The 14,710-nt window shown below is 43.9% G+C and overlaps 1 protein-coding gene across 2 annotated transcripts in view; it reads right to left on the bottom strand.

Moving 5' to 3' along the window:
* Positions 1 to 14,710, bottom strand: part of LOC116947392 (potassium channel subfamily K member 2-like) — a 173,056-nt gene that overhangs the window by 70,553 nt on the left and 87,793 nt on the right. For both annotated transcript variants that reach the window (XM_032963075.2, XM_032963076.2), the window contains exons 6-7: positions 14,335 to 14,521; positions 2,002 to 2,144 (exon numbers count right to left, since the gene is read on the bottom strand). In XM_032963075.2, coding sequence (XP_032818966.1) covers positions 2,002 to 2,144; positions 14,335 to 14,521 — 330 coding nt within the window. The remainder of the gene's footprint in view (positions 1 to 2,001; positions 2,145 to 14,334; positions 14,522 to 14,710) is intronic.

Consider the following 14,710-nt stretch of genomic DNA (forward strand, 5'->3'; position numbering starts at 1 on the left):
CAAATTCAGAATAGGAGAAAAAAAATTAGATCAACTTGATGATCCACATTTATCGATAAAATTATGGAATATATTACCTACCAGTAAAGCAGTGTAAATCGATGTGTGCTTATAATATGAAAACATTAGATCCATAATACGCAATGTATAATCTCATGAAGAGGACAATAAACACAACTATGCGGAACGTGTTTTGCCAGATGTATCTGTATTCTTGCTCGCACGTAAACATTATACATCGGAGGTCAAGAAGGACCACGTGATGAGGATACTCATTCCGTGTCAAAAGACTACGAGGCAGCCTCTCGCCTCATCATTATTAATAATAATAGAACTCACTAATATCACATCGCCACTCGTTCACCCCAAGTTGGCACATCAACGTCAAGCGGACCTTCACATTGCACCGATGGTCAGCCACGAGGCATTTGGTTTGTATGATAATCGAGGCTTTAGAAAATAAATGCCTTTTAGCACATCTGGCATCTGCCCCCCCCCCCCCCCCCCAGTCTGGGAAAGGTCAAGGCGCCATTGGTATGCGGTAGACGTGGGATCCGCAGACTTGAGCTCTCACTCTCCACCCTGACGGACAGAGCCTGTAAACGCGACCAAGCGGTCACTGAACTTTGAAATGAGCGTCCTTTGTGCAAACTTCTACTGACGGTTTAAACGGTGTGAGTGCGATTTTATTGGTATAAATATTAAAAAGCAAACAGCACCCCTGTAACAGCAAAATCAATTCCACCACAGAATCCGAGCCAAAAAGTCTGGTTTTTTTTCTGCTCCAACGAGCGTGGAGGCTGTGCTCGTATCCATTGGAGAACCTGAGTCAGTCGTGGAAATTTCACATTCCTATGGTAGGGAACTGTTAATCCTCATAGCCATGACTGTTAACTTCAGAGAGCGGAGGTCTGATCAATGTGAATACATTCGCAACCAGGGTTTTTAACTCAGACCATCGGATTGTGAGTTGACCTCTGTATTAGTTCAGAGATTAGTGCATTTAAACACAATTAAGACATTTCAAGAACTTCTTAAAAAGAATATGTAGCCTCATTATTCCACTTTCGCCCAACAATAAGACAGCTCCAGAATAACCTGCATGTCATCTGCTGGGACTGACAAAATAATCCACCAGAAAATGTGGTCTATGATTCAAGCTTTTCAAATCGCCAAGACAAAATGATTACAGCCTTGGTCATTTTGGCTGATATGCACATCGACTCATAAACTCCCATAGACTCAGATAGAGACCCACATAATCACATAGAGACTGACAAACTCGCACAGAATTAGACGGATTCCCTTAAAACAATCAACTCATGTAAAGACCCACTGACTCGCATAGAGATCCATAGACTCACAATGATATATAGACTCACAAAAGACCCAGGGCTATGGCTGCAAACACAGACAAGGCCTATGCTTAATAAGCAAGTAAGCATTCCGAAATCACTGTTTTTTTTTATTTAAGTCAAGTGTTAATTCACCAATTTATGTAAAGGTTTTAAGTTTTTTTTGTTTAACCCGGTGTGAACTCAAGAGACCAGGATAGAGAGTGACCTGCATCACCAAATTGATAAATACAAAGCAATCAAAATAAAGTACAGCCATGAAGTAAAGTAAAAAAACAAGTGGCTGCCATGGTGGTGAGATGTTAACTACCTCGCTTGGTATACAGGAAGTCGTGCGTTCGATCCCAACCCTGATGCCTGTTTATTTGGCGTTTGGGTCTTCTCCCCGTGGTCACATGGAATTTTCTCCGGGTCTTTCGGTTTTTCCCTCCACATTTAGAATCAACGTGGCGTTTAGAGTATTTAGCTGCTATACATCTCCACGTGATGAGCCACTTTGATGAGCTATCATTTGTGGCCAGGTCGCTTCTGAAAAAGAGCTGTGTAGCTCATGGAGCCTTACGTGGTTAAGTGAAACAAAAAGTTGTGTTAAAAGAATCGTTTCAGTGAATAGCGACTGTGCAGCCAAAACAAATGTAGCAGGTACCTCCTCTTTGGTCTTGCGGGAGAGCACACGCAGCCAGTCCCCAATCATGCTGAGGATGGCGGCGAAGTAGGCCAGGCCAACGAGGATCCAGAACCAGACGAGCGGCTTGTACCACTCCTTGTACTGCATCTGCAAGTTCCCACCTGGCCATCGTGCAAATATCACACGCACAAATGCAGACACAACGATGAGACTCCCCAGCTCCCAATTCAACCTAAAGGGCTGTTGGGAGAAGCACTGTGGGGGAAGGGTTAGGCGATAGAATGAGCAGGGAAATACATAATGTAGAGTCGTGCTTCGTGATTACAGACTCAGACAGAGACCAGGGTAGAATGTTCAGGGCTGATTGCCGTTTATTCATGCCGACATCCCACTCCTCTTCTGTCTCGAGTACCCCCCTACTCCCTGACTGTCGCCCTCTCTCCTGACTCCCTCGACCTTCGTCCGGGCTACCCCGTACTCATCCACTCCTAGCCTCCTTTGTCCCTCCAGCCCAGGAGCCTTTCTCCCTGCTACCTGGCTCCTCTCTCTCTCTCTCTGGCTCCCCTTCCTCACTCTCCCCTCCTCTTCCATCCAGGTTCCCCTTTTATCCCCTTAGCCCGGGCTCCTCCCTTTCACCTGGGGTCTTGCTGCTTACCCTCCTCTCTTTCTGCCTTCTGGCACTCCCCTTTCTGCTTAGACCCCTTCCCGTGGTTGTCCCTCATTGGGTCCCCGCAGTACTCCTCTACAATAACATGGCTGTGGAGCTTAAACTAAACCAAACTTTTTATTTACCAGATAAGGTCCACTGAGCTATAAAGTTATATTTCAGAAGCGACCTGGCCACAAATTATAGCTCAACGAATTGGCTTATCACGTGGAAATGCATATCAGCCAAATACTCTAAATGCATCTTTCCAATTGTGGAGGGAAAAACTGGAGGACCCAGAGATAAATCCACGTGACTCCGGGGAAAACATGCAAACTCCAATTATACAGGCATCAGGGTCGGGATTGCATCCACGACCTCCTGCATACAAGGCGAGGTAGTTAACATCTCGCCACCGTGGCACCCCAGCCAGCATCATACAAAATAAAGTAGCCTGACGTTGACCATATAATGGAATTAGTTTGAAGTGAATTGATCGACGCCATTCTGCACATTGGCGGAAAGTTTCTGCTCCTTGGAAAGATTTTTGTTTATCCCCATTGGTGGCTGTGCTCTAACCCTGCTCCTAACCCCAAACGCCATGGGACATGCTGGCTGTGAAGAATGAACAATGGTGGAATGGGTGAGTAATTTGTGCAGAATCCGCCCCATGTGAATTTCCGAATGTGAAGTTGGGCCGATTGTATACAGAAGTGGCAGTCATTCCTCACAAAACAATAGCCAATATAGCCACATTAAACAGGTCCAAGTATTAAGGCGATATATGCTGCATGTGATAGATTTCATCCAATTGTAGGCTGTTACAATCAGGATGCTACTGCAAACGCAACATGGAAATGGCAGTACCACAAGTAAATAGATGTTTAAGAAAAACATTTATTGTTAAATCATGCACGCTATTTAATTTAGTCTTCGTAAATATGTATTTAAATACGCTTATTTATTTCCCATTCTTCTTAATAGACTCCAAAGACACACACGACCACTAAAGTTTTACAGCCAGCAATTTTACGTGGACGGTGACCATGCCATTGCATATGTTTTCCTTCAGTTTGTACATACCACCGCCTCGGTTTCTACGGTAATGCCGTGCAGCTCTCCGATGCGCTTTGTGGTTGTACCCGGTGTTGTTCGGCAACAACTCAAACACAGATTACAGAACTACGTTTTATTTACATAGATATGTTTTACTCGGGAAAATAAAAACATAATGATTCGTTTTACATAACATCATTCATGCAAATTGCATCTCACAATCGCTGAGGAACCGCAGACACGAGTTGGAAGGCTGCCAGATGATGGGCCAGCGCCAACAACAGCTCTGCAGTTCTCTCGATATTAAGATGTTTTCAGCCACTTAGTGAGTGCATATTATACAGGTGGGAGGAAATTGCCATAGCACTCGGAGAACACCCGTGCGTGAGAGGGGGAAACAATCAATCCCATAAAAGACGAAATGGATGATGTCAGTCCACACTTTGCTGCATTGCAATCTGCTTGCAAGCCAGGGTATTGACTATAAACAACTGAACTGTCGCTCTTTTTCAGAAGCGACCTGACGACAAATGATAGCTCAATGAAGTGGCTTATCATGCGGAAGTGTATAGCAGCCAAATACTCTAAACGCATGAAGTTGGGAGTTTCACAAGATTTTGTAATTTTTCAGATCCACCAACTCTCGCTAATCACGTGACCTGCTGGATTACAGGCCACGTGATTAGTCACCGCCGCCCAGATGGAATCGCTATATAAACATGCACGTCTCGTGAATGTTTCTATAAAAATGCAATGTTGACACATTCTCGAAGACGTCTTACAATATAACTCAAAAACCAAGTTGACCTTATTGGGTTAACAGTGACTTTGGATATTTAAAAAAGGATGGTAGCTACACTTAAACGTTAAGAGGTAAAAATTAAAACTTATTTTAATAGATTGTTCCCACTCATGAAACTGACATATGCAATATAGCACCTTTATTAATAGTAAAAAAGGATAAAGTTGACAAAAATAAATGCACAGTTACTTTAACACTCTCACTCACATCACACACATTGTAAAATGTATGAAAATAGCCTGCATAATCCAAACAAAAACAATGCGTATTTTGTATGACAACAAAATGCCATATTACACTCACTTTTTCGTAAGTTAAAGTAATGCATGTGTAGAGGAGTACTGTGATTAGCCAATGAGGGATGAGCGTAAGGAAGGCCGAGTGGATGGAGAGCTATGCGAGGCCAAGGATGACGTAACGTCACGGGCCACGGAGGGGAAAGTACTTTCCAGAAAGTGGGCGGTGCCGAGCTAAGGGGGAGGAGTTACCGAGAGTGTTTCTAAGGGGGACCACGTGAGGGACACGTGGTCGTCGTGGGTAGCCAGGGTGAGGATCGGCTGGAATAGGTATCGCTCCTCGTCGCGGGCTGGTGTTGGCTGATTCCCCGCCCCGGGCAAACGGGTGAGAGAGCCGAGGGGTAGCCGAAGAGATTTCGACGTATATAGTATACCAGGTCCAAGTGAAGGACAAAGTGCACCTACGCTGGTGTGAGTGCAGGATGCAGTGTGAGAGCGTGTATTAATAAACGGTTGCCAGCCCTTATAGAATTCCCCGTCTCCGCGTGGTTGGACTGCACTACACATGCATCATGGGCATTCAAAATGACCTGGGTGTTGAGGAATATTGAGCGTGAGTCATTGGTTAGATGGATGGGCGACCACCACGCACAAACAGGTTTCTATACGCTGCTATGGGACTGCGTGGTTAGCAGCAGAGGGTGGTGCAGCAAAATACAACGTTGTACTGTACTTCTGTGATCCTGTGGAAAAGCTGCCCACCTTCACTGACCCACACTGACCAGCATGGTGAAGTATGTGGGGAGGCACAGCATGGGGAGGCCCTTATCCAGCAGTGTTTGACAAATGTGCTGGGCATGAACGTCGGTTAAACAGCAATCAATAGAGAAATATTTGCTGAAACACGAACAAAGTGACGGCATTAGCGTTCGTGTCATTGTCAATAGATTTTACATCAAACTGAATCCTGTAACAGAACGCTTCCTGTCCAAGCAAGTGGCAGAATTATTTTGGCAGCCACACATCAGTCAATCCATACCATTCGTATGTCTATGGTATAATATGCGAAGTCCCTAGAGTGTAACATGCTGATGCCAGATATCTGAATACGTTTCAAATTACAATGCATAACATAATACAAATAGCATTTGTCAATTATTTATGGTTCAGATATGTTTTGCTTCCAATTCATTGTATACATTTGATAACTCTGTTGCGGTAGAGTTTTGTAATGGTTCTTGCATAATGCTGCACGACTTAGTGGTGCGCGTATCATATTCCATCCTGTGCCGACACAGAAATTACGTTTAAAAAGTTGAGACATCTCAGTTGGTGGAGTGGTTGTCAGGCTCCCTAATAATAACGCCATGAGTTCAACCTGGAGTCAATGTAAATTCAGCCTCGCCTCCCAATTACAGCCCTTCATTGTAACCACTGCCATCATCATCGTAACCACTTCATTGTAACTTCATTGGAACCACTACCATCATCATCATCATAGTTATTTATAATCCACAATCAACAACAGGGTGGCCGATTGGTTCAGTGGTTAATGCACTGTGCTGTGAAATTGATAGACCTGTGTTGGATTCCCAGCCATGGCTACCATAAGTGGCGAGTGATATTTGAATCGGTCATGAGCCTACTGTCCCTTCATCAACCTGCACTGACCAGCACCGTGAAGTATGATAATGAAAAAGCAATCCCCAGGACCACACATGTACTATGCATGGAGTTACACGAGATTGCACAGGAGTTATTTATTGGAAGACACTATTACTGATATGCAGAAATTATTCCACAAGAAAAAAATACATTATTTGCTGATGCTGCATTGGCAGTAGTGCACAAGCACAACAACAACATGTAACACAGCCTTAAATATGAAAGGTCTATAATAGGCAACGTTTTGGGCAATGACTCTTCTTCACAGGACATAGAGAGGCCAGAGGTAGAGTGGCACCACCTATCTGACTTCTGTGAAGAGCCATTGCCCGAAACGTCGTCTATTATATACTGTTCATTATTAAGGCAGTGTTATTGACGATTGAACAGTATTGCTACAGAAGGATACTGCATCTAAGCATCTAAGCTGGACCCAAAGATTGACCAACGTCGAAGAGAAATGTTGCACATCGAAGACGACGACCTGATGATGCAGCTAGCGATGAGAAGGAAGCTGCCACTATTTGGACACATAAATAATATGGACAAAAACAACAGGAGAATTAAAAGTGTTGTTTTTGTTGTTGTTGTTCAGAAAAAGAGAAGGAACCGGATAGAAGGGAAGACCTCACAGAGAGTGGCGTGATGACTACATCACGAGATGGGTGCCAGCAAGTTGTGGCACTGCTTGAGCACATTGGCACCAGAAGACAGAGAGGAAAGTGGAAACAAATGATGAGATCTGCAGTGGAAAACCGACGAAGGGCTATCTGCCCATGAATCGTGATGATGATTGACGATTATTTTAAGAAAGCTCGTGTGTTTCACGATGGCCATCACAATATGGCCATCACATTCGCATAACAAGTATTTACCTGAGATCCAGAACATTCACTCGCCAGGCAGATGGCTGAGGCCATGTGTTCACGTCCCACGAATACAAAAACACTTGAGCAGGCTTTTTAATGGTAACACAGTCTCGCACTGGAAATATATTTCATTAACCCTTTTTTCCAAACACAACCACTGATAAAAAATATATATATAGCACTGGAACCAGCAGATAAAAGAGATTATAGATAAATATGTACTTAGAAAAAACACATGTAATGTGAATAAAAGTGATAATGCAATACAGATAACAACTGTGTAAGGGACATGTGTCTGAGATCAAGCAATCAAGTGGATTTTTGTGGTTTAGAGCGACCCTCGTGCATTAAAGTGCAATTTTTAAGCTGCTAAGTAATGCAACCTTTGAGGTGCAGCGGCTAGCGCGTCACACTAGACCCCAGCAACCTGAGTTTGATTCCTGGCCAAAGCTCTAACAAGTGACGGGTGATATCTAAACCGGTCCTGCACCGCCGTTGACCATCCCGCACTGACCAGTGTGATGAAGTATGGTCAAACAACCCCCATGACCGACATGGAGTGAGGAAGCCTTCATCCAGCAATGAGTTGGCAAAGACTTTCTCACGCGTACACCACTTATCTTTATTACTTTTTCAACTATAAAAACGTTGTGATGATTATTTTGAATTGCTTTGTGCATGTTTATTTTTTATTCGTTTCATGCTTGAATCGAGACACTGCAGCGAAGGTTAAAACGAATGCTGTGCGGTGGCATTTTACATAGGGAATTCATTGGGAGTTTTCTTATTACTCACTCGTTAAACAATGTAAAATTTAATTCGCAAGCGTGGCTTAACAGTATACAGTGAGACCGCAACATTATCTTTAAACAAGTTATGTAAAATCGTGCACGTGCATGCATTTGTCCCTGGAATCATTCATGAGTACGGAAGTCGACAGGGAATCGTCAGGAGCAGAATGCGTTTGCGTCTTTGCTTCGAGTACTTTTTGTTCTGGTTTGTGTCTGAAAGTTTTTTTGCATTGCTTTGATCAATTTCACCAGGTTTCATTTATAGGTGAAGTTCCTAACAGCAAGACAACTTTATACTGCAGTTTCAATCCCACCGAATCACTTTAACAAGCGTTTTGATGCCCCCACCTCCCCCATACCCAATATAGATGGCTGGGCAGGACAGAGCCAATTCACGAATGCCCTTCATCCTTAATTGCAAAGCATCAAAAATGGCGGGAAATTGATCACTTTCATTCAACTAATGAGAACAGCGGCGAGTTTGAAACAAACGTGATTAGCAAGCGTAGGGAGGATGCAGAGACATGAGAATCCAGGCAATTTATGGGAAATCTATATCAACAACAGCTCCGATTTTCAAATTGCGGCGTGTATTTCCTCCCTACATCACTACACTTCAATTTTGTGGTGTTGATTTAAAACACACAGCAACGGTTATTCAATTTTGTAAGTTTAGTTCGCCGAGCGTAACCGAGTAAGGCATTCGATTTAACAACACTATTTCCTAGTCCTGTGTGGCACTTGTGTGATGTATTGCACTCAACCAAGCTGATTCTGGCAACAATTATGTGAGGGTCACTTCTTCCCAATCAGTGTCGGGCGACCTTTAGTGCCAGCAAATATTTGAACCTGATGATGGGGTGGGGCAGCGGTGCAGTGGTCCTCACATTGCGCTCTGAAATCAGTGATCCGAGTTTGATTCCCGGCCACAGCTGACATCAGTGGTGAGTGATAACTCAAATGGTCCTGGATGCTTCTTCCACCCCCTTCCCCAACCCACACTGACTATCACGGTGAAGTATGGTCAAACAACGCCCAAGACCAACACGGTCAAGAGAGGCTTTCCTCGTACACGCAGACTAACAAAAGAGGTTGTAAATTATATTGATATCCCATAAGGGCATCGTCATGGTCAAAACCAAAGTGTCTTCCATCTCAAACAAGCAATGAGGTGGTACTGATAAATGTCACGCGCATGGTTTATAGATATTTAGGGGCGCAGGAAACCACAGACAAGCGACAAGGCAGCCAGAACCAGTGGCAACAATTGACCAAGCTCTGTGGACCGACATTTTGTGTGCGTGTTTAGTTTGATGCCCTTCCCCTGCACCTCCGATTAGCACGGTTGGCTACGTACGGTGCGAAACAAGTTCAACATACGTACATTCATACAATGTTTGGCCAACTCCATTAATGTGGGAGGAATTTAGAGCACCTGGAGGGGAACACACTCTATCCCACGCAGATAGAGCAGATAAAGTTCATATTTGCTGTACCGCAATCTCCTGGTAAAGCAGAATATTACACGTCAATGGCATGGCAGGTCAATGTCCACAGGCAGGGAGTTTCACAAAATTTGTATGATCCGCCAATCTTCACCACCGCAATGCTGGATGATAAAAGGCATGCGTCAGAGCATTTTGCACTGCACACACCTTAGGGGTTTTAAATGGAAAATGCTACCCAAGCAATCCTGAAAGCTGTACCAAATAAATGATTGATAACATTTGTACGTGCTCTCAAATGTAATACAGCACACTTACACACTGTAATTTGGAAGAAAAAAAAATTCCCAAACCCATCGTACAGTGAGGGAAAAAAGTATTTGATCCCCTGCTAATTTTGTACGTTTGCCCACTGACAAAGAAATGATCAGTCTATAATTTTAATGGTATGTTTATTTGAATAGTGAGAGACAGAATAACAACAATAAAATCCAGAAAAACGCATGTCAAAAATGTTATAAATTGATTTGCATTTTAATGAGGGAAATAAGTATTTGACCCCTCTGCAAAACATGACTTAGTACTTGGTGGCAAAACCCTTGTTGGCAATCACAGAGGTCAGACGTTTCTTGTAGTTGGCCACCAGGTTTGCACACATCTCAGGAGGGATTTTGTCCCACTCCTCTTTGCAGATCTTCTCCAAGTCATTAAGGTTTCAAGGCTGACGTTTGGCAACACGAACCTTCAGCTCCCTCCACAGATTTTCTATGGGATTAAGGTCTGGAGACTGGCTAGGCCACTCCAGGACCTTAATGTGCTTCTTCTTGAGCCACTCCTTTGTTGCCTTGGCTGTGTGTTTTGGGTCATTGTCATGCTGGAATACCCATCCACGACCCATTTTCAATGCCCTGGCTGAGGGAAGGAAGGAGGTTCTCACCCAAGATTTGACGGTACATGGCCCCGTCCATCGTCCCTTTGATGCGGTGAAGTTGTCCTGTCCCCTTAGCAGAAAAACACCCCCAAAGCATAATGTTTCCACCTCCATGTTTGACGGTGGGGATGGTGTTCTTGGTGTGATAGGCAGCATTCCTCCTCCTCCAAACACGGCGAGTTGAGTTGATGCCAAAGAGCTACATTTTGGTCTCGTCTGACCACAACACTTTCACCCAGTTGTTCTCTGAATCATTCAGATGTTCATTGGCAAACTTCAGACGGGCATGTATATGTGCTTTCTTGAGCAGGGGGACCTTGCGGGCACTGCGGGATTTCAGTCCTTCACGGCGTAGTGTGTTACCAATTGTTTTCTTGGCGACTATGGTCCCAGCTGCCTTGAGATCATTGACAAGATCCTCCCGTGTAGTTCTGGGCTGATTCCTCACCGTTCTCATGATCATTGCAACTTCACGAGGTGAGATCTTGCATGGAACCCCAGGCCGAGGGAGATTGACAGTTCTTTTGTGTTTCTAACATTTGCGAATAATCGCACCAACTGTTGTCACCTTCTCACCAAGCTGCTTGGCAATGGTCTTGTAGCCCATTCCAGCCTTGTGTAGGACTACAATCTTGTCCCTGACATCCTTGGAGAGCTCTTTGGTCTTGGTCATGGTGGAGAGTTTGAAATCTGATTGATTGATTGCTTCTGTGGACAGGTGTCTTTTATACAGGTAACAAGCTGAGATTAGGAGCACTCCCTTTAAGAATGTGCTCCTAATCTCAGCTCGTTACCTGTATAAAAGACACCTGGGAGCCAGAAATCTTTCTAATTGAGAGGGGGCTAAATACTTATTTCCCTCATTAAAATTCAAATTAATTTATACCATTTTTGACATGCATTTTTCTGGATTTTGTTGTTGTTATTCTGTCTCTCAGTGTTCAAATAAACCTTCCATTCAAATTATAGACTGATAATTTCTTTGTCAGTGGGCAAACGTACAAAAACAGCAGGGGATCAAATACTTTTTTCCCTCATTGTATGTTACAGAAATATCAACCTACACGCTAACCTTGACTGAGTAGTAACTAGAAGCTGGAGCAATTGATTTGATTAAAAAATACTCCTTGTAGTGGAATAATTTAACCCATGTCAGAGCGATCCAATGAGGCAATTTTTCATCCAGAACAAGAAGGGAATGTGATGTTCTCACAGTGTAGAGTACATTACTGAGAAGGGTAGGTTCTATCGTATGGCAAGGCTTTCTCAGCAATAAACACACACAAAGTACTTTGCACTATGTAAACTAGAAAGAACATTTGTTGTTGTATTTACTCAAGGGCACAGCAGAATGTTTAGTGCAAGAAATAATATACTCCAGTGTTATAAAAGTACAAAAATAATACATGAAGAGATATTGATGGCTTGGGTAGGCCTTCATTCAGCAGTGGATAGATCGTGGCTGACATTAATAATGAGGATGATGATGATGACTAAACACATTGAAGCATTTACTCTGACCTGTTGATGAATACATAAATACATTTAAATTATTATTATTACATCGGATCACTTCAACTCAGCGAATAAACAAATTACCTCAAATGCACGAACAACTCATTGGATGTCGCAAGCTAAGCAGGCATCAATCTTGATTAAGCATTAAGCATGTGCCTGGACTCAGTGGCGTCACGAGGGTTGCTGTCACCCAGTGCGGTAACTCATTGTGTCACCCCTCATGGACCTCCGCCCGTACTAGACCATACAGAATCCTTAGTAATAGTTTTTGTACTAATGTCACTCGTAAATCGTAATTCCCGTATATCACTAAAAGTAATGGCAATAGTAGTGACATAAACAACTAGTAAAAATTAAATTATACCTTTAAATTACAATTTCCTTTAATTACTACTTAATTCTGTAAAAAAGTTATTGATATAGGTTCACAAATACTTATGACCACAATATTGTAGCTAAAACACCAGAAAATTTGACAAAAACAGCGACTATTAAAACAGCAGCAGCGACGAAAACACACCAGCGCGTGCTTGTAGCGCGTGCAGACGAAACCACGTGACTCGAAGCGTCACTGGAGTTGGGTAACAATGACTGATCTGACCGGAGCGCATTAAAAGGTTCAAAAAGTAAATTAGCATAGAGTTTTTGCCTTGTAGGTATATTGTACATGTAAGTTGGGCTTACGAATTTGTGTTGTTGTTATTAAAACTACGTGGATATATTTTTTATAAAGAATAATAAATGTATGCTGAAACACTGCACAAAAATGGTTTCGACAGTAATTTTGGTGTCACCCCCTCTGATGGTGTCACCCCCTCTGATGGTGTCACCCCCTCTGATGGTGTCACCCCCTCTGATGGTGTCACCCCCTCTGATGGTGTCACCCGGTGCGGTCCGCACCCCCCCGCACCCCCCCAGTGACGCCACTGCCTGGACTGCCCTCGGATGGGCGACCACCGTGAATTAAACAGGCAGCTGTGGAGCTACAATATCAGCAGAAGGCAGTACAGCAAAAATGTTTGTACTGTACCATGCTCCATCATCTATGCCACCAGCCTTGACCAGCGTCGTGAAGTATGCTCAAATAACCCCCAAGACCCACATGGTATGGGGAGGTACTTTCAATTAGCACGGTTGACTACGTATGGTGGAAAGGAAATGCAACATACATACAGACTCGAGAGGCATTTAGCAGTCTGCAGACATTCAACGACCAAACATTTCATTCTTTTCCGGCACTCTCATTGCACACTCCTAAAAAATTATATTTAATTTAATAACGTTGTGGCTCATGCTCCAAGTCACATTTCTTTCGACCATAAGGGTTCTATTTTAAGAGCATATTTGAAAACCAACCTCTATTTGATGAGTTTGGAGTTTCTGGAGAAAAAGATGTGGAACACATGTTTTATGTTCTATTGGTTAACGTGGTAATGCCCACTTTGAAAGCAATTTAGGTAAATTGGTCATTTCCCACATAAATTCTCAGCTCGTGGTGGGCAATTTAAAACTATGGTCGAACAAGACTGAGTTCAGTGGCAGGCACACTGACCGCAAGACCACCCAGGCTCCAAAGAGAGATGGGAAATTCTCACTTTCTGTCTATGACCCAATAACCCAGAATGCACCCAATCTCAGCATATCTGAGAAGCCAAGCAGGACTAAACCTGGATATTTAATCTGACCCTCACTGATCAGCGTGGTGATGTATGGTCCAATCACCCTAACAACTTGCTCAACATGGGGAGGCCCTCATCCAGCAGTGGACTGACAGAGGACTGTGCATATAAACATGAGTGCCTACTTCATTAACCCTAAACGTATGAAATAATTTAAATTTGGCTCCCAAACAATTGTACAATAACATTGTAAAAAGTAAAAACACCTTTCATTTTCATAATTATTTTCGCTGACTATTAATACTGCACCTCCCATGCAGTACATTTTGAGGCACCCTGGCGGCGGCTATACCTGTGTAGCACAAGGTCAACAAGGTCAACAAGGTCAACACAAGGTCACCGCAGCACTGGCCAGCAAAGCGGAAATTGGTTTGTAAGTAGGGGGTGATGCTACGAAGTGGTTACACGCCGGCATATGTGCCCCTACTGTCTTTCGAACAACGTCACCTGATCTTCAATAACGTGACGTTACCTTTAACAACGTGACGTGACCTTTAACAACTTCACGTAATCTTTAACAACGCAAAATCATACTTAATAATGTCACGTGATCTTTAATAACGTCCACTGTAAAGCAGACGGCGAGCGTATTTTATGGCGGCCACCACCACAGCCGCAGCGTGAACCAAGCGTGGCCGGTGGAATGGAACCGCGAACACCTCCGGCAACGAGCGCGGGCCGTGCCACCCGCCAGGTCGCGTCCATGCTCTCACCCGCCACGTAGTCCCCAAAGCCGATGGTGGTGAGGGTGACCACCACAAAGTAAATCGCTTCGAGTGTCGTCCAGCCCTCCACGTGCATGAAGATCACGGTGGGGATGACCACGAAGAAGAGGCAGCCGGCCAGCAGAAATAGCACCGTTGATATGACGCGGAACTTGGTCTGGCTCAGGTGCTTGTGCTGCGCCGTGCAGCAATGGGGGTGGGGGTGGAGACACACGCAGAGAGATCATGAACAGAGATAGGCGGAGCACTACCATTACAGCGATGTGGCGTGGTGGTAATTACTACCACCACTACAATGAGCTATAAACGGAACGATAAATACAATGCCTGGTAAGTGTGATCTACAGGGTTAGGCCGTGCGCTG

This window comes from Petromyzon marinus, chromosome 29 (assembly GCF_048934315.1).
Source record: "Petromyzon marinus isolate PM22_M1 ecotype Great Lakes invasive population chromosome 29, UKy_Petmar_22M1.pri1.0, whole genome shotgun sequence".
NCBI classification, from domain to species: domain Eukaryota; kingdom Metazoa; phylum Chordata; class Hyperoartia; order Petromyzontiformes; family Petromyzontidae; genus Petromyzon; species Petromyzon marinus.